This window comes from Podarcis raffonei, chromosome Z (genome assembly GCF_027172205.1).
Source record: "Podarcis raffonei isolate rPodRaf1 chromosome Z, rPodRaf1.pri, whole genome shotgun sequence".
Taxonomy (NCBI): Eukaryota; Metazoa; Chordata; class Lepidosauria; order Squamata; family Lacertidae; genus Podarcis; species Podarcis raffonei.
The window spans coordinates 33209651-33230992 of NC_070621.1; the positions used below are offsets into that span (position 1 = coordinate 33209651).

Genomic DNA, 21342 nt, shown 5'->3' on the forward strand with positions numbered 1-21342 from the left:
CAGGCTTCCATGATAATGACTGGCAGGAAGAGCTGTCAAGTATACCACACCAGGTTTTCCCTCTTTGACAACAGTTATGGCCACTGATTCAGTGTGGCTTCTCTGTTTGTATCAAAAGGGTGGTGTCCTGGCAAAGTACCACTTCACAAGGCAGGCTGCCTCTTTTTTACTACGGAAGATTCAGTTTAAAGTAAATGCTGCACCATAAACAGAAGCAGGGGAACCAGGCTACCTACAAGCCTAACACCAATAATGGAGACTAGCAGTGGAGACAAACTGGTGCCAAGGCAACACACATAACACACCAGATAAATTCCAATACCTTCATTGAGATCAGAGAAGCACACCAAAGCTTCAAGGCAGCCAGGACCATCCTGCTCCCTGGAGCAATTTGACACAGTACATTAGAAAATATAATCGAAACAATATGGTTGCAACACTTGAGATTTGGTCAGTAATTGGGGAAATACGGAAGTAGCCTCTACCTTTGCCTCAAGGAAGGAGGGCAGCACTGGCAAGGCATCAAGCAATGATTGTTGGAGGTGCATCTGCCTATTCCTGGCTTCCACCATGCCCAGTGGGGGAAATAAGGAAGCTACATGGACCACACCACCACGTTAGAAGAACCACCTTTCTCTCAGTCACTGCAGGGGACTTGCTAAACTAAGGTTACCTGGTTTTTTCCAATGAATCTGGGGACACTTTTCAACATCAATGGATTTTGTATGGGGACTGATTTGTAAATCCAGGGACTGTCCCCGGGAAACAGGGACATCTGGTAACCTTATCTGGTAACACACTGATTCTACCCCTGCAGATGAAGAGAGCACAAACTTGGCCAGAGTGCTTCACCACTTGGAAACACAGTGGGAAGAACTGGTGATGTGACTGTCCTAAGCCAAGTGGGAATACACTGAGATATAATCTCTAACAGCTGCAGACCATTAGGAAGAGGTGAGGGGAAGATAAGCTTCTCTGCTGCCCTGACCTGAACAGTTAGCTAAATCTTAGGAATAGGCTAAGCAATGCTCTGTTCCCACCTCAGAGGTGCTGTTCATTGCACTTTGGATATGGTCTACTCAGTGACAGCTGAACTATGTTAGAATTGCATGGTGCAGGAAGAAAGCTAGTTTTTCAGGGAGTGAGGGTTCCAGCTAGTCTTCTCCCCAATGTAGTTGGCTTCTTATGTGGAGAGAGAGTTTTAAAAAAGAAGCATGTTCCTACCAACAGTCTGACCAGCAGCCACAAAATTATCCTATGGTGAAGAATCCTGATGATGTGCAGTTAAGCTGTATGAGTCTTGCTTGAAATGGCACTGAAGGCTACTCCACCCACCCACCCCAAACATACTGCCACTCATTCAGAGCCCTTTTTTTGGCAACTCCCCTCCACTTATAAACAAGGAGGGATTGGGAGGCACAAGAAGGTCTGGACAGAGCAATTACCATTTAGCCAGATAATACAAAGAGCATCACTCAACACTGGATCAACTGAGCTGAAGAGCACCAGGTGGTTTATGGGCCACAAGGAAGTAATGGAACAGGGGCGCACCTCCTATGCCTGTATAGTAGTATCCTTTCCAAGCAAATGCCACTGGCTCTTTTGCTCCCAAGTTACTTTACCACCTTGTGGTCCACCCTGCCCCTTCAGTAGCCCTGACTGAGCAGCTTAGCAGAATGGAGGGGCCAGCTTTTACCAATGCTACCTCAGAAGACTGGAATGGTTGGGAGGAGGGACTGAGAGAAGACCAGGAAGACATACTAACTGGGATAAAAGAGGAAAGAGAAAAACGTACCAGAGTTTCAATATCTAGACAAATAGAGGGAGTTGGGGGGCAAGGACAAGCTAGAGCTCCCTTGGCTGGTTGTTTGATGATTTAGGACCACTTGGGGTTCAGAGGTACCATATGGCATGGTCCGGCAGGAAACATTTGGGAAGGAGTGCTATGTAGAAACCTGGTTGTCTTATGTTCCCATTATCAACTTGGCTCTGCTGGCTGCTGAGTTCAGCCAACATAAAATACTGCAACCACAGGTAGAAAGACAGTACAGAAAAGTGCCACCAGCTCCATCTTCTTCCCAGCTGGCTCCACGCTTCAACGATGTCAGGCTAGAGAGGCACTCACTTAGTAGTGTTAAGAGACCAAAGACAGGGGAAGTGGGCCTGCCCTAGGCAGCAGCAATTGCCTTTTGAGGGGGGAAGGGTCCCTCAGCAGCATAGTGGGTGCTCAGCATCCATTAGAAAGGGGAGTGCTGGCACTCATCAGTTTGTAGACACAGGTCACAACCACTGGTGAACAAACAGCCAAAGGGAACAGCAAGGCCACTGTCCTGCCAAGCTGTTTCCTGCCCTGGTCCTCTCCACAAGGAGTATGCCAAACAAAAATAGCGTTCATGTCCACTTCGAAGGCTAGTGCGTTGTCTGCTCGTGATCCAGGGATGGAACAGATGGTTCTGCTGCAGAAGGGGGCTGCGCTGTTTCCTGTGGCACCTTGCCTGTTGGCACAGGGAGCTGGAGAGGAGAAAGGAAAAAAAGAGGGAGAAGAGAATGAAGGGTGAGTCACAGCAGATTATTAAAAAAAAAAAATCTATTTCAGAAGGAAAACTGGCAATTCCTGGAGGTTTCTTTTAGGACTGCATAGCAGAAATCACACCCACACACACCCCGCCTGAGAAAACCCCATCAAATTCCCTGTCCTTGGCCACCAGATTGCAGAGTACATTCAAAGCAAGCTGGCATCTGCCACACTTACCACACTCTCCTCTGGGAGGGCACTGTCACCACTGGTTTCCTGGGCACTGGGTTTTTCTGTGGTCCCCTCTTCTTGAGTGTTGGGCTCGGGTCCAGCACTGCTTTCAAGGGCAGCACTCTCCTGCTGCAAGATGCCTCGCCTATCCAGCACGCTACAAGGAAAGGATGCGGTGGGGTGAATCAAGAATAGTAGTATACATTTTTGATCTTTTAAAAACATTTTATTGTGTTTTAATGAGTGGAGTCTGGATCATTAGGGTGAATAGGTCTATGCTTTTTTTTTATTATTCCCCCTCCTCCTATGTTTTTAGCTGTTCTTATTTCTTTCTGTAAGCTGCCTTGAGTCCCTTTCAAGGGAAAGGGTGGGGTATAAATAAATAATAGTAATAGTAATAATAGTGGGTCACTGTTGCACCAACCTCAGTTGCTCTCAGCAAGCCCTCACCTACCAAGAAGAACCAGCTGCACAAATATAAGATGGGGGACACCTGGCTTACAAGCAGTACATGTGAAAAGGATATTGGGGGTCTTAGTGCGCCACAAGCTTAACATGGGTCAACACTGTGATACAGCAGCAAAAAAAATGAATGCTATTACAGGCTGCATCAACAGAAGTAGTGTCCAGGACAAGGGAAGTAATAGTACCTTGTTATTCCACCTTGGCCAGACCATACATGGAATACTGTACCCTGTTCTTGGTGCAACAGTTTAAGATATTGACAAGCTAGAATGTGTGCAGAGGAGGGCAACCAAAATGACCAAGGGTCTGAAAACCAAGCCTACTGAGGAACAGTTGAAGGAGCTGGGTATGTTTAGCCTGGAAAAGAGGAGATACGAGAGCCATCTGCAAGTATCTAAAGGGCTGTCACAGAGAAGGTGAAGCAAAAGCTTCTTTTTTCCTCCTTTGGAGGGTAGTACTTGAACCAATGGCTTCAAGTTACAAGAAAGGAGATTCTGACTCAACATCAGGAAGAATTTTCTGACGATAAGAGCTGTTTGACAGTGGAACAGTCTCCCTCAGAAGGTTGTGGTCTCTCCTTCCTTTGAGGTTTTCAAGCAGAGGTTGGCTGGGCTATCTGTCTTGGATGCTTTAGCTGAGATTCCTGCATTGCAAGGGGGTTGGACTAGGTGATCCTTGGAGTCCCTCTTCCAACTTTATGATTCTGTGATAACCACTGAGGGTGTGGCTCTGCCTGTCATTAATTCCAGCTCAACCTACCACTGGGCTTTAAAGATATGCAGGTCAAATGGAACTATTTGATTAGATAAACAAACACAGAAGGCTTGAGAAATGCTTTCGCTGCTCCACTGGGAAGAGTAGCAAGGAACTAGCCCAATGAAGCAGTAGCAATGTAAGCTGCCTTATCCATTTCCCTGGAATTTGATATTTCACACACACATACTGCACCTCCTAGACTAATATACATATCAGAACATAATTAGCTGTCCAGTTTTGCACTCCTTTGAATTTTATGGTGCTTGAACTAAACAACCACCACCAAGTATCAAAACCCACCTTAAAATAATGTGTACTTAGAAATAAAATAAGTTGTTAAATACATGTTGTTGAAATACATTCTAAGTACTATGCAATTATGTTTTTTTTTAATGACATTCATATGGAAAGTGAATGGAACAGATGTATAAATCAACACCTGCAGAATTGACATGAGCCTGTGGCCCTGTTGTTAAAACTCCAGCTTCCATCAGACTCAACCACCACACCCGAGGGACACAGAATGAGGACAGAAATAATCCCACAATGCCTGAAGGACCACAAGTTCCCCATGCCAGATGTAATAAACTATAACGTGATCAGCTTTTGTGCACGTGTCTGTAAAAGTATCTTCAGCCATATAGGAGCATAAATTGCTATCAGTTCTACAGATTAGCAGAAAGAAATGTTTCTGCCATTCTAACTGGTTGTTTTAGTTATTTGTTTTTTTCTGCCCTTATTTTATATTACTGCGCTGATGGATATTATTTGTAAATTCAGTTATTGTACCCCACTCTGGGATCACAATAAATGAAATAAAATAAATTAAATTAAATGGACTGGAAACAGATGGATCTGTCCATCTCTCCTTGTGACCTCAACCTGAAGCAAGACTGGGAGATGGAAACAGGGGGAATTAATATAGGGAGCTGGTAGTCAAGGAGGAAGATTATCCCACCCAATTCCCAGAAGCTGCCATTAGTCTCTCATCACTTAGATGCACATGAGGGCCTTCAGTCCAAGCACCCCATACCCTACTATGCCCAGCACTATTCTCAGAGGCATAATGTAATATCCAAGCCCAAATCAGACCATTACCTGGGAGGCAGAGGGCCACACAAGACCTCACAGCAGTTCTTCATAATGTTGCCATGGCTATAGGGATTCTGCACACGGTTCTTCCCTGTCCAGGAACCTTTGATCTGAAAGAACAGCAAGAGGTGGAAGGAAGACCAAACACCAAAATTAGCACTCATCTGCATGATGACAGACCTCCCCCCACCCCCCGACCAAAAAAGCACCTGTCTTGTTATCCTGATTCTCCCTCTCCCCTTATGCTAAGAGGATGGTCCCTGCTGCTTTCTTAATTACTTTGGTCCTAATAGAAACCTTTATCATTTACAGAGCAGATTTACTCCCAGAACATGGGTGCAGCCGGGGGTGGGGTGGTGCAGCTGCCCACCATCATATAAATAATAAAAATACTTAACTGACCAATCGCATCACAGATAACTCAGTTCTGCCCCCCCAGCCTCCCCCCACCCCTGCTAACATAAATCCTGGTTATGCCCATGTCCCAGAATCTGGTACGTCACTGAAAGACTCGACAAACTGTTGTCCAGCAAAACTTTTATCTTGCCTATTAATCTGCACTTGAAAAAGTTTATTCCAGTTTGGTAGTCTCTGGAGGCTATGACTGAAAGAGAGGCTCCCAAAGTAAAGAAGCCAGAGCTGCACCTTCCTCCCACCTCTAAAACATTTCAGAATGAACTAGGGATTAAAAAACAAAAGAAAGGTTCTGCAATGTTATTTGAAGGAATCTGATTTAGTTCAAATCCATCCAAGATATGTTTTGGACCATGTTCCGATGGTATTTAACCACTCCTGCCCATCAGGGTTCCCAGCCCATGTTTGCATCTAGCAGCCTTCCTACAAAGAGTGTGAGGAGTCACATATGAAGCTGGAAGGCTGCTTGTTGGAAGGGGTGTATCTTTGTATTGACACTCACATCTTCGTTAGTTGTCTGGTTCAGCGCTACCAGGAAAGTGTGGAAGCCAGTTAAACCCACGACAGACCAAAGTGTGAAGAAGCAGATCAAAACCTCCAGGACCGTGAGCAGCTGAGTTAGGGAACAAGAACTGAACCACAGATGGCTTAGCTTCCCCCCACATTGTAGACAACCCCACCCCGATGCCCCTCCATTCAAGATGGTCTCTCTCATTCTCCTCCTGCAACAGGCAGGTTAGAGACAGCTGCAGCAGAAGCAAAAAGGATATGTCCCTGGGGTTTCTTTCAGAGTATTCAAAAAGCCAATCTTCAGGGATTCTATGTGAAAGGAGAAAAGTTAGTTAGTCTACAGGTGCCAAACAAACCAGGAAGAGCAGGTATTGTTTCCCAATAAAACCACCCCCTTCCCAAGTGATCTTTCAATCACCAGCAACACAGCCCCTCTTCTCCTCCTCCGCCCCCCCGCCAAAAACATGGACTCACTCAGGGCAACGTAGACAATGTTGAAGGAGAAGATGTAGATTGTGAGAAGAGACAAGGAGAGGATGAAGAGGTAGAAGTAACGATAGTTCCTCTTTCCCACGCAGTTGCCCACCCAGGGGCAATGATGATCAAAGCGCTCTGCAAGAGCCAGACAAGCACATCAGCAGAGCCAAAGCTGTACCTCTCCACCCTAGCCGTATAACTCTCAGCAAGAAGTCAGTATGTACATATATAAATATATATGTATTTGAATTCCACTAACATGTCAAAGATACATTGCAATTTCCTGTACTAAGTTGCTAATGGACAGATTCACACACCCATTTTGGGGGTGGGACAACTGCCAAGGAGCAACTTTTCGCTTTAGAACCCACATGGTAAAAACTGCCCTTTTGGAAGGAGGCTTTTGTGATTATATCCAAAGTGGCCACATCCCAGAAAAAAAATACACTTCTTTTCTAACCTTTCACAGGTATAGAACAAGCAGTTTTACCACATGGATTTATTTATTTTTGGCGGGGGGAGGGGATTGGTGTAGGGCAATCCTCCCTCTGAATCTGTGACAACTCTTAAACACAACTGCTGATGTACTACTCTCAGGAAGAGGTAACCTAACCTTGCTATTGGTTAGGTTCCAGATCACAGCACACCCAGACTGCCTGATGATTGTCTAGGCACCAAGAACAAAAACTGAGAATGTAAAAAAACTGAGAATGCTTTTATGTAACAAAACCAAAATCAAGTTCCTAGCCTTTATGGCTGAACAGAGGACTGAAGGTGTGGAGACCATGCCTGGTCAAATTTTACATATCGTAAAGATGGAAATTCAGTGTTCCTTCCGTGACTAACAGAACCAGGACACAGAATTCAGCCATTTACAGCAGGGAGCTTCTTTATTTGTAGTAAATATACAACAGTTTTCTTGTGACCTCTGTCACAGATTATCAGGAGAACTCCTTTATTAAGCTTCTTTTTTCAACCACAATCACAGTCCCACTACTCACCCACACAGTTGTCACAGATGCTGCAGTGCGAGGCACGTGGTGGACGGAAGATCTTGCATGTGTAGCAGTACTTCAGCTTCACTATCTGGTTATTGATCTGAAAGTTCTTAATGCGTGGGGGTGGCCGCTGGCCTGGAGGCACAGTCCCATTGGTTGCCTCTGCAAATGAAAACCAGTTTGAATAAGGCAGGGGTGGCTACCATTTTCAGTCAAACTTCTGAGAGCTGTATGCCAGGGTAAAAGTGAAAGTGGGCACTACCAGTCTACACTCTCTCACACAGCATAATCATCACCCACCTAGGCAGACAACTAGACAGATATAAGGGTATCTTTCTCACACACAATGCACAAACCACTCCACAAAACTTAAATCTCTGCTCTTTGGAGATGGTGGTCTTCATAATTTTGTTCCCCATCACAGGGTTGGGCTGGGAGGAAGCAAAGGCACTTCTTCCTGCTATTGCCAGTGTTTACTCTTCCCCTTGTGCTCTTGCTAATGGCTTAGAGGTGCTCAGGAAACAGGAAGGAGCACTTCCTGTTTCCAAAGCACTCTGACGGCATAGCAAAGGCAATGCACAAAGGGAGGGAAAGGTGCATTTACAGGGGGGCTGACAAGCCACTTTGGACAGCTTGGCAGGCCTGATTAAGCCCATGGATTCAGCACCCTGGTATGCAGCATAAGGTAAGTGGTGTGCGCCCATATCTCTGGGCAGGACCCTACCCTCTCATACCCTTCATCATCCAGGAGCAGTGGGGGAATTCTTTCCATACCTGCAGACTCAAGTCGTTAAACTATGCTTGGAAGGTTTGAAGAAGGCACCATCCAACAGGCTAGAACTATGTTTGGAAAGCTTGAGGAAGATGCCACCCACTCACCAATCTCCATTTCAATGAAAGCTGCCTCATCAGGCAAGGCTCTAGGAATCACTCCTGGGTCACTGAAGCTTGTGCGCAGGAGGGTAGCCATCGCAAATAGGAAGAGGACAGCTCCAAAAACAGGGATAGTTGGGGACAGATGGACAGCAAGATAGCGACACCTGCAATGAGAGAAAAGCCCATAGCAACTGAAATCAGACACAAAGCCTGTTGTGTGCCAAATTATGCTTTGGGGGGGGGCTAAAAAAACCCTAACATAATTGCTTTAAAATGTTGCCCTTTGACTTCATGTCTCCTTGATGCTCAGAGGCAGTGGGGCATGAAAAAAAAAGACCTTGTACCAATAGAATCAGGATTAAAGCAAATGCCATGGATTTCCCAAGTCCCCTGGCTGGAGGGTAGAAACTGATATTTGCTGCAGATTTCTGTTTTATTTTGAGAACCCCTCTTTTCAAAACAAGATTTTAACTCTGCCATTTTTTAAAAAAAAATACACTTTCCAGTTCCATTGTTTGTTGATGAGAAGAACTAGGAAAAAGCTGAGCAAATGCTAGTGAAGTATGATAATCGAACAAAGTCTACACAGCACACTTTTGGGGCCTTCTCATATACCTATGTTTGAAAGTTAATATTTGAAAGCATTTATCTGCCCCAGGAAGCACTGAAATCAAAGTGCAGTCTTTTGAAAGGCAAGACTCTGGCTAAAGCACTTGTCTGCACAATGTTTTTGAACAGCCCTCAAGTACAATGTATTTGCATCCATAATACAGGCTGGACTTTCCATCCTAGCATCCGAGTAGCTCTCCAGGGTTTCAGACAGGAAGTCTTTCCCAGGCCTACCTGGTAGGACTGAGCCTGGGATGTTCTGACTGCAAAAGATGTATCCCACCCAAGTGCTGATTGGACTGGGACCACCAGCTTACTTTCAGAATGGTTGCTACAACATGCACCTTTGCATCACCATCCCGACCTTTTACAGTTAAAAAAAAAAAAGGACAGGAAACAGAGATCTGCAGAGCACCACCATGTCTAACCTATGCCTATCTTAACAATGTTCCTGCCCAAAAGGACGCTATCACTAAGACAACAAGGAGGTAGGTAAACTGTGGAGGAAAATCTAGCAAGAGCAAGAACAAGAGAAAGAAAGGAGAGGGGGAGACCACCCCTTTCCTGCAGCAAAAGAAGTGGGATGCTGACAGTAGCTCTGCAGCCTCCACATCCCTGCTGGAGCCAGCAGGGAACAACCTCTGCATGGAGCACAACCCATGAAGAACAGCTGACTCTCTGGCACTGCTGAAGCCTTCTCTTCTCCCCCCGCCTTGTTTTCTCTTTTTACACACACTCTCCTATTGAATTAATATCTAACAAGAAATGCTGCGACACCATTTCCAAGTTTCTACCTCTGGTTTAACAGCTCACTGATATGACAAGACCCCTCAATTCTGAATTTGGAAGTCAGAATAATTAATCATGGAAGTGTGCACATACTTCTTTTGCACAAATAATTCTGCTTTTAAGAATGAGATGTTTACAACAGTACCTGTTTTAACAATTGTTAGAAGGGAGGGAAGGAAATATAATTGATATAGGAGTCAACTTGAAAGGTCAAAGAGGCTAATTAACAGCCTTCGGAAATGGAAAACCACTGTAAATGTTCCAGTGCCTCTTGCGCCATTTTAGAGTATTTATTTGGAAGAAAATAGATGATCTTACTAGTATCAGGGACAAGTCTTTACTGTTTTCAAACCAGCTTATCTGAGGGCTAAATACATGTTACATTAATTACACTTCATAAAAAGTATGTGCTTAAATATGAGCACTTTTATTTGAAAGAAAAAGATGTGAGGCTCCAATCCAGATTAGGAACCAGAAGCAGTTTTCTGTTCAAAAACTCCTACCTTTCAGGAGTACCCTGGTATAGGCCACCAACCTAGAATGGGGTCTCACAGCTGCTTTCTCCAAAATGGGTCAGTTTTAAAAACACTTTAAGAAAGAAGAATGAATTATATTATTATTTGGCCCCCTGTCTAGTACTTTAGAAATCAGTAACTTGCACCAGCCACCAGAAATCCACTCCAGCAACTACATTCTCCCAGCATTCTAATGTTGCTTCACAAATATTTTTGGCATTCCAAACATTCAGAAGGCTTGTTTCATTACTCATCTGATATGCTCTCTTTAGCGAACTAAAATTAAACTTTCAAAAGAAAAACACCACCATATGAACAAGGGCGGGGTCACGTGCATCAGCCAGCTAAACTTGTGTCACCATTAAAACAAATCAACTGGAACTGACAGACAGAATTTCCTTCCACGCCCTCATTAGAGAGAATATGGGAAGAACCCCAGAAAGAGGAATCTTTAGCTGAATGTCCAATACGCCCATAAGCCAAACAGAAGCCCCATTTGATAGTGGCTACCAAGTAACAAAAACAGCCCATGCCTCTCCCTCCATCCCTTAATAGGAAATTTTCAGTATACAGACCATACTTAAAATCTTTCCAACTGGCACCCGGGCAGCTTACAGTAATAGAAATTCCAACCAACCAATACAGTTAAACACAAAAATAGAAGGAACAGATGCAAGAGGAGCAGCAACCACCACCCAAATCCAGCAAAGTGGTGACTTTCCCACCCCGCGATCAATCAATGCTGAAAGCTCATCAGCATCCACGGTGAAATACTTTTCAATGCACTCTTCTGTACTCCAAGCAACCTTCACATTACTAGCAAGTGGGATTGCCAGCCACAACCCTTTCAGTGAAAACATGCCTCCAATATCTGAGATTAAATATTTAGCCGTATGCCACAACTGCAGCAAGAATTTTGTTAGCCAAAAATTGGAAGCTACAAGAAATACCAACAGTGGAGGAATGGCAGATGAAGATGATGAACTTTTTAGAGCTGGCTGACCTGACTGGAAGAATCCGCGATCAGAAGGAGGAGGAGCATCAAGAAGAATGGAAGAAGTTCAAGGACTATTTGGCTAGATATTCTAACATAATTTAAGCAGAACTACTTATAAGTAACAAATTGGCCTAGGAGTAAAATAGATTGAATTGTATAACATTATGGACTAATAAGACTAATAAGAAAGAAAGATGTTAATGGAACAAGTTAATTTTATTTGAAAGTGGATTTTGGAAAACTGCTAAAATGAGTACTATGGAAACACAGTTAGGGCGGATCTGAGGAAGTCATTTAACAATGTTATTTAAATTGGGTCTTTAACAGTTAAGATATATGTTTGTCTGTTTGTCTATTGTAATGTTTTCTTTGTGTGTTCATTATAAATTTGGAAAACCAATAAAAAAATCTGGGGGGGGGAAAAGAGAGATTAAATATTTAGTATGGAAATTTTTATTTGAAAGCACTAGAAGTTTGGTGGCAGGCAGGGAATATGTTCAGATTCAAAGGACACTTTAATCATTCATGGAAATACGAGCAAAAGACTTTTAAAAAACCTTATTTGTAGGCACAACTATGACACAGACTTGGTACTTTGACAGGAATTTTGGATACCATCATTTATGAAACTGATCTAGCCAAACCTGCAGGTTCATTGTGCATCACCCTAAAAGAGAATCTCTGTTCTTGGTGTCAAGTAAAAAAAGCCTGTTCTTTGTCATTTCTTGTTCCAAGACTCACATTTTAAGTCCTGTTTTTCTACATGTGCACAAGTCACTTAATATATCCAGATCTATTTCACCAGGCAGATCTCTAGGTAGAATAACTTTAGAAAGAAATTGGACAGAGTCATGACTCATCAGGAAGACATACACATCACGTGAAACTCTTGCCAGCCCACTAGCTTCCTTGGTAATTCCACCTCCCCTCTCAGGATATCATATAAGGGTTCTTCCCTATTAAATAATGTTTAGCTTGCCGGGCTTTCCTCCACAAAACCAAACACCAGCGAGGCAGCACTAGCAAAAGCAACAAGCAAGTCCCACTTGTGAAGGAAGAATCTCCTGGCCCCACCATTCGTAAGTCAAGCTGTCATATAACTTCCTCACATGCTCTTCAAATGCAAAAAGGTAACTCAAGGAGACTTGAGTTATCTGCCCAACTAGCTCTGGCTCCCCATTGGTTCGAAAGAGTCAAAAGTCATTCCCTCAAAAGAGAGGGAAAGAGCCTTTAAAAAGTTGAGCTGCCTGCCTTTGGGGGGGGGGTTGAAGATTGGGATTTCCATGCCACTGGGAAGCTGACCATCCTTGAAGCCCACTCTTAAATATATTAGAAGTATTATACTGTAGTGGGAGAATTAGGATTAGCCCAGTTTTAGAGCCACAGTGCTATGGTTTATTCTGTATTCAGTTTTTATCTTCCACTTGCTCCTCCTCTATCTATTACTTCTAATAAAATTTCACAATTTGGCCACTGATGTGTGTGCAATTGCCAATCTCAGGATTCTAAAATCTCCATGTGCCATCTGGGTGAGTCTTAGGGAGTGTGGACTGCATTTAAACTCTGAATAACTTAGAAGGTAACTGTCTGGGAAATGAAGGGTGTATTGGTCCCAGAATTCCTGGGCTTTAGGAAGTTTGGGAGGGGGGTATGGCAGGGAAACAAGAAAGCTGCCTTGATATCAGAGTAGGAAAAGGCAATTGGAAGCTAGCCCTGATTTTCCCAGCAAGTTGTGTGCAAGCTGAACCAAGGACTGCAGAGTACAGTGGCTCAGAACTTTTAGAAATTAATTTTGTGCATGCTCAGTTTTCCCCCTTGCTTCTGGGGCTGTGGGTGACAAAAAATGAGGGTGGCAGCAACTATCGGAGAGCAGGACCCAACTGATAACACTGCACAGCTGTTGTGCAGAGTTGGGCAAAGAAGGGGATGTAAGAGGCTCTCCTGGGCATGCCCCCTTTGCCGCATCACTATCATAATAGCAAGGCTTAAATAATCATGATCAAATTGTACCAGGAAGCAAATGTGTCTTGACACAGTCGCATCGCATTAGCAAAATAGCAAAACACATTACTGAAAACAGACTACATGGCATACCAGCTTTAAATGAATGCCTACTGGGCAGCAAAGAGCAAGTCACACACCCACTGACACAGCCTTGTGAAGAAGAATAATGTTGAGGATGATCATTCACCTCCTGTTCCACTTGTCTATGCAGCTTCTTCTCCCTATCTGTTATATACAACTGCTGGGTCATTTACAGTCAGGAGTGGGTCTGCACTTCTTTCCCATGCAGAAATCCCAAATACGCTGGTTCCAGTGGCACACTCTCTCAGCACAGTCTCTCACACCCCTTTGCTTTAAAAGGCCAGTAGCTCTTTGAAAACTACAGAACCAATACACAGCCAGGGGGATTTAAGCTGCTAGTCCTAGGTTTAGGTGCTAATTCTAAGAGGTGTAGCAGTGTCAGCAAGTAATCAATGGCAGATGTGAAGCGAAGTGGCCAGAGCATAGGAACATGGGGGTCTGTTTATCCAAGCTCAAGTGAGCACGGCTACACTAAGATTAAACTGAATGACCGTTTATTTCCCTTTCTCTTTTGCTTGTGCAAGTATTTCCCAAGAAAAGACACATTTTCAAAGGTTTAATTCACTGCATCAGGTTTGGAAGTCACATTTTGGGAGGCACTCTACAAATAAAAACAGAAGGGCAGATGGTGCATATACAAAACATGACTACACCTTGTTGGGACAAAAGCCAAGTTGCCACATGACAACAATAACAGAGCAAACTGAGGTCATGCCAAACAGAATATAATAAAACTTACATTAGATAGCTCTTGTAACTAGAGAGAACACAAGCATCCCCAAAAAGAGTAATTGAGAAGCTGACTTTCACCAAAGGACTGTAGCTCTAGGACAGCACCTGCTCTGCAGGTAGAAGGTCGCAGATTCAGTCCAGGTGTCTGCAGACAGGGTAGGGAGATACCCATCAAAAACCCTAAAGAGCAGCTGTCAAGAGAGTGTAGACAAAACTGAGCTAGATCAGGGGTGAGAAACTGGATCTGTTTGGTGGGTCAGATCATCACACACCTACCTCTTATGGCCCCAATGTGACAAATGGGTAGGGCCACCAATCTGTCAATCACCTGATGACACAATGCCAAGCAATCCCAGGATTTTAAAACACTATGCAGGACCCTTTACAAGTTTCTTACAAAGAACTCTGACTCGTACTTTGAAGCTGCTAAACAGACCAATGGTCTGACACAGTATAACTTATGTTTCTAATCCAAGGATAAATGGATAGAAGTGTCCTGAGATTTCTTCCATGGCTTGAACAAGCTCCTAATTCACTTTCAGCAGGCAACACAACATTGCTATAGTTAAAACAGCAGCAAATAGGCACTCTTCTACCCAAAGAGTAACTCAAGTAATAGTCAAATGAATAGTACATTAAGATTTTCAGGAATCTGTGACACTGATTTGACCTCTTCTATAAGACAGGTTCAAACACTGAACATTCCAGACTTACCCCACAACGCCATTTCAAAAGTGAAATTTTTTTTAAAAAAAATTTTGTTTCACTTTGACCACAAGAAGGGGAACAAATCGCAATAAACCAATTAACCTGACCCCTAAGGTTAGACCAATACATCAGAATCAGCAATAAGTTCCAGGGTATGTACACAATGAATGTACATAGCAGTCCTTGATTTTACCCTTCACCATGTCCTGTTCTCATTTCTGTTATTGTATTTGCGTAAGGAGGTGGTGCCCAGGACCTTAGAGAAACACAAGAGAACTGGAGTGGTACAAAGATTCAAACTCTTCTTTTCCCTTTAAAAGCACTCCCCAACATTACAGATGAAAAGAAAAATCCCTGCACAATCTGCTTTCAAATGTGCATCAGGAAAATAGAATGGCTGGGGAAACCCAGTTAGATGGGTGGGGTATAAATAATAAAATTAATATAGTGAGACAGAGCTGCACAAAGTGCCAGGACCTGGTTACTCCAAAACCTCTTCCCATCCATAGTCAATTATTGTCAAAAACACTTAAATGGCTTGACAAATGTTCGGTGTTCTCAATTAGGGATCTACCTTACCCAAACATGGACCCATCAAGGAGCACTCAACAAGAAGATGACAAATCACACAACAGTCAAAGGAGTCTTGGGTGTTCACTGTTTTATCAGAATCTGCTGCTAATTTGGCAATAACTTGCTGGGCACTACCATGACAGTAGTGATGATCATCACTCCCAACCCAGGATCAGAGGGCAGCTTCTCACCAGTCAGTGAAGTATAGCAGCTACAGTAGTGTATGTACATCAAGAGAGACCCTGGTTTGAATTCCCATTTGGCAATGAAGGTCACTAGATCACCTTGAGCCAGTTACCATCTCTTACTGCAGCAATAGGGAACCTGCAGGCCTCCAGATGTTGTTGCATTACAACAACATTACAATTCCCATCATCCTAAAACAATGGCCATGCTTGTTGGCACTGACAGGAATCCAGCATCTGGATGGCCTCACCCCTGTCTTAGCCTAACCTACTTAACAGTGGCACTGTGAAAATAAAAGTGGTGCTGGAAGAGAACCATGTATTCCTTAAGTTTATTGGAGAAAAGGCAGGATTTAAAGAAGTGTGTGAAGAAGTACTTTCTTTTATCTGCCCTGAATCTTCCAAGCTGGATTAGAAATACTAGCTTAGTCCTACCTACCCCTCCCTCCATCTCATCAGCAAATGCTTGAGTGCTTAGCAAGGTGAGCTGGAAATGATGTGAGTGCCAACACACAATCTAGTTTTGCGCAACAGCTGCTGGGTAGAAACTGGATCAATCAGTCTATTATCTGCCAGAATGTCACATGCACAGTGTCTTAAGGGGCTCATTACAAACGTAAGGTAGCAAAATCTTTAAGAAAGAAGGCTGAACCTGTGACAGCATCCATGATTTCAGGATCTTGATATGGACATACCTGGACATATATCTGGACATATATATCGATTAAGAAATCAAAGGATCATAACCCTTAAGTGATTGTGTGATTCTATATTAACCTCTTTCTGTATAATGTACCATCTTTCATTAATTACTGGGGATTATTTCCAAGTAAATGTACATAGGATCATAAGGATGATTTTAGAAGAGACATTCAGAATAAAGCAAATATGACTATGTTTAGGTTCCAAATCAGAATTCAAGTTTGCTAGTGCGAAGAGGTGCCTTCTAAGGTGATTCTTGATGACAGCAGAGTTAAATCTAGCAACCTGCACTGATATAATTAGTTGACAGACTTCATGCTTGGCTACATAAAATGTTAATATCAAAGTTTAGAAGCCTTCACAAAAAATTCCCAGTCTCAATAACTTCTTCTTTATATCATTTCTTGCAATGACACATGAATTCAAAACAATTGCATCTTAAGAGTTAAAAAACCGGCACCTACAGTGGTACCGCGGGTTAGATATGCTTCAGGTTACAGACTCCGCTAACCCAGAAATAGTACCTCGGGTTAAGAACTTTGCTTCAGGATGAGAATAGAAATCATGCTCCAGCTCCGGCGGCGCGGCGGCAGCAGGAGGCCCCATTAGCTAAAGTGTGCTTCAAGTTCAGAACAGTTTCAGGTTAAGAACGGACCTCCGGAACGAATTAAGTACTTAACCCAAGGTGCCACTGTATTTCCAGAGATGATCCTAATTTCAGCTCTCAACAATGCAATCAAGGTGAACTATGGGACTCTTAGAAGGTTATTTCTTATATTTATTTTTTTCTACAAATATTGGCTCCAAATTTACTTACAGTAACACATAATCTACACTCAGAGGTGTCTCTCTTGATGCATACTATATTGCTGCATGGTTTCAATAGCTAATTTGGAAAGCTCCTTCCAAAAAAGCACACTCATTTGTCCTGGGTAAGTGACTAGCCATAAGTTTATTAACCTGGACATTCAACAATCTGAGTAGATAAACTTCAGACCCTTTGTCTTACCAAATGATTCATAAGCTCTAGTGATGAGCTGTTCAGTTAGCAAGCCAATGGTTCTCACAAATGACGCTGTAAGCATATTTGGCAGAAACAAACTGAAGTAACATCTTCTGCAATGCCACTTCCTAGTTTACAAGCCATCATAATCAGATTATCTTTTCACAAGCAACTCACACATATCAAATCCACAATGGCAGCAGCAAATCACTAAGATACAATATTCATATCTTCTGTCCTCAACCAAAAACAACACCTTTCAGAGGTGGTACAGTACTTTATAGAGGCTAACAAGGCCCTGTGGATCTAAAGGGCCTCACCCTTATTCATCCCCTTGCATGGGACAAAGGCAAAATGATTTCCAATATATTCACACAAGTTTGAGTTGGCTGGGTCAGATTATGAATCAAAAAAGGATTTTAAAAATATCAGCATAGTTTCACAAATACTTCTCAAGACGGATAAAGACATCTGGTTACCAATCTACTCTGCCCTTACAATAGCAGGCAGCAGCTCAATATTTCCAATGAATATGTACTCTTCTAACAGTCAAAGCAACTCAAAGAGTAGAGCCATTCCAACCAACCACAGCCTTGAAAACACCCACACAAACAAAAGTTTCAACCACTGTGAACTTACTCAAAAGCAAAGAAGAGAGCACAAGTTCCCACAATGAGGAAGAGGGTCAGATAGAAGATGCCTTTCTGTCGAGCCATCATGATGCGCCCATCACAACAGAATGTGTTTCTTCCTGGCAGCTTCTCCCATTTCCGTATCACTTTCTTCCTTGCTATCATCACAGACATGACTGCACCTTCACCGAAGGCAGGACAACTGAGCAACAGTCGATCTCCACACTAGCCACTGGGATTCACACACCATTCTCAGAGATCCAGCCTCAGCCCCTGTAGAGGTAAAAGACAAGGAAATTAGTTAGCATGGTTGTCACGTGATACCTGGATTTTAAAAAGTGTCTGAAATATCATTGCTGGAAGCATTTCCTTCCTGGTACACTCACATCCTACTCCCAAGCTTAAGTCATTCACTGAAAAGCACTCTTTTAAATGACATTAAGTGCCTATCTTATCCAACAGGAAGCACAGAATATGGCTTGTGCCATATCTCTAGTATGAGGAAGGCGTACACACTCCCAATGTTTTACAGGTCATCAACAATTGCAATAAAAGAGACCTCACACACACTTGTGGCTGGGTGTGTTCCTCAGAATCCTTCCCTATACCTCAACCAGGATGGATGCCAGATAGGTCCCAAGAATTGCAATAGATTTGCTCTTCTCCCAATGACTTGCCAGTTTGGATCACAAAGAGCAGAGTCTTGCCTGTCAGAAGGTCAGTGGCTCAAATCCCCACAATGGGGTGAGCTCCCGTTGTTTGGTCCCAGCTCCTGCCCACCATCAGTTTGAAAGCACGTAAAAGTGCAAGTAGATAAATAGGTACCGCTCTGGCAGGAAGGTAAATGGCGTTTCCTTCCACTGCTCTGGTTCACCAGAAGCAGCTTAGTCATGCTGTCTTTTTCTGCGGACAAATGTTGGCTCCCTCGGTCTATAGAGTGAGATGAGCACCGCAACCCCAGAGTCGTCTGCGACTGTACCTAACGGTCAGGGGTACCTTTACCTTTACATTATAGTATGATCCATAATGGCACATGGATTTCCACACTAAATGAACATCAACCATTTTCATACCCTGCATCACACAGACCACAGAACTCTCTAGCAGGCAGCTCCTGGATCCAGCCCAGAGTTTATGGTTCAGCATGTAAAAAAACAAACAAACCTCCCTGGTGCTTTGCCCCAGAATAATCCAGTGATTGAACCCACTCAGTTTCTACAGAGTATTGTCCAACAGCTGTTAAAAATCACCTTCCCATCTATTTCTTGGTTCTCTGTTGTTGTCCAGCAATAAGAACAGACAACCATGAAGAAGAAAAATTCCCCGCTTTCGCTTTCCACCTTGGCTTTACAAATCCTCTCATAGCCATTGCTCTCTAAACTATCCGACAAGGATATGGTCAATACAATATAGGTTTCTTCATGGTGTTCTAGAAATGAAATAGGCCTCTAATTGTCTGGGATTCTGGACACAGGCTCAATAACTTAGAACATATTCGTTCCCATTAGAATTTTCTAGCCACCCTTTGTAGTAGCAACAAGAAAGCAGCAAGGTTCTTTGTATTTAATAATCTTTCACACCTTCAAGAAGCAGGTTGATTAATGAAGAGTGAGAATCATTACACTACAGTGACTGAGCAGTAGGGAGAAATAACCCAGTTTAGCTAAACAGAAGCGAAGCTTAGGCTCTTGTCGATGTGATATTTCCCTATTCTTCCTTTTCCTTGGTTTTTCAGCACGTGGGACAGCAGGAGCCTGTTTGGGGAAGGGGAATGTGCGGGGTGGGGAGGGGGGCTATCGATTGTACTGACGCGCCTACCCATGAAAACACTCGAGAATCTGCTTTTCTTTCTTTGGGATTAAAAAGCACCCGCCCAAGACTCCCGCTTTGTTTATTTTGGTTTCGATTACTACAAGGTCCATCTTTCTTCAGCGGCTCTCTGCCGTCTTCACGTTTAATGCCTGTCGTTCTGCACAGACAATTAAACGTACAAAAAACAATAATAAGAACATGCATTACAAAACTGAGCGTGATTTCTATTCTCGTCCCACCCCACCCATGCCCACTCCCAACCCGAACACATCAAAAGCAACCACCATTAGCATGGTTGGTTATTAACACTTGAATAGTGGCAATAGCAGTTATACAATTAAATAAGGGGAAGAGGGAAAGCCGAGTAGAGACAACCGAATAAGACACACACACACACACCACCCTCTTTTACAACCTGGCTCCTGCAACGGGCTCCCCAGACCCACGCGCGGCTGCCGCCCATTGTTTCCAGCTGGGCGCTCCGCGACCTTGCACCATCCGCAAGGATCCCGACGACAGTCCGACACGTGTCTCTCCCAACTCCCACGGGCGGCGCGCGAAAAGAACCGCCGCACAATAAACGCAAAAACACGCGCGCGCACACACCACGTTCAGCGGCAGCAATGGGGAGAGAGAGAAGCCGCGCTCCTGCCGTGCACGGCTGGCTCCACGGATCGGAATGACAGCCAGGGAAGATCGTGTCCGGGTGACAGGGAAAGGGGCCCACTCGCGGACCACGCCCCACGCGTAACAAAAAGAAAGAGGAGAGGGGGACACCACGCCCACCGCCGTGACTGGGAGAAGGACAGGCCGTTTGTTTGAGGGGCGGAGAGCACAGTGCGCTGTCCTGAGGGAACACCCGGGGCCCCGACCTCACCCGTTACAGGAACGGGTATGGGGGTGCTTTATTCTCCTCTCCCATGGCTCTAGATCTTTTTTCCCATTGCCATTTCCCCCGATCCTCCTCCCTTCCCTCTCACCGGCTCGCTCGCGTATTTCTGCCCCCTCACCTGCCGCTCATCGCTGTCGGGGCCGAGGCTGGGCTGCGTGCCGCCGAGGCCTTTTCTCTGGCAGATCGGCTGCTTATTGGTTGAGCTGTGCTTCAGCACCGCCTCCCAGCTCAGAGGGGATGGCTCGATTGGCTGAGCTGAGGATCGCTCACTCACAATGTGGTGAAGGGAAGAGGGTGAGGCTAAGTTGCGGGGCCTTTTCTCGCTCCCTCCCACCTCACCCATTAGGATCCTGAGTGGGGGGCAAGCACTGGTGCGCTTGGCTAAGAGGCCGCTTCCTACGACCAAGAAAGCGGCTCATCGGCAGCGGGGCGGCAGGTTGTTTACGTCAGGATCGTAGTAAAAAACGGGGGGGAGGTTTTCACCCTCCTGAGGAGAGGAACTAGGCTTTCCATTGGGCATCTCGTTCTCAAGAACCGCCTGCTATCCCTGCTTTCGCATTTTCATTGGCCGAACCGCACGTCATTAAAAAAAAAAACCCAAGCCACGAGGGGGGCGGAACGGCCTGACGGGCAGGGATGAAGGGCAGGACCCGACCAGAGTTTTTTTGCGTCAATGGATCAAAGGCGGGCATTCACGTGGTTGCTGTTTCGGGCACATCATTGGCTCTTGCTAAGCCCCGCCTTCTGTGGTCTTGTCCAGATTCCCAATGAGGC

At 44.3% G+C, this 21342-nt stretch overlaps 1 protein-coding gene across 5 annotated transcripts; it reads right to left on the reverse strand.

The window, feature by feature from the left end:
* Positions 1-309: 309 nt before the first annotated feature.
* Positions 310-21027, reverse strand: ZDHHC9 (zinc finger DHHC-type palmitoyltransferase 9). 5 transcript variants are annotated; one of them, XM_053373237.1, is made up of 10 exons: positions 20687-21025; positions 17872-18137; positions 8338-8498; positions 7462-7620; positions 6458-6595; positions 6243-6292; positions 5976-6077; positions 5066-5169; positions 2753-2903; positions 310-2511 (listed from the first exon to the last, which is right to left on the reverse strand). In XM_053373237.1, exons 2-10 carry the CDS (start codon positions 18036-18038, stop codon positions 2410-2412), a joined length of 1134 nt encoding a protein of 377 aa, XP_053229212.1. In that variant the 5' UTR covers positions 18039-18137; positions 20687-21025; the 3' UTR covers positions 310-2409. The 5 variants fall into 5 exon arrangements, with proteins under 5 accessions (XP_053229212.1, XP_053229213.1, XP_053229215.1 ...); XM_053373238.1 differs by having other exon boundaries at positions 20657-21025; XM_053373240.1 differs by lacking the exon at positions 20687-21025 and adding an exon at positions 20283-20377.
* Positions 21028-21342: the final 315 nt, after the last annotated feature.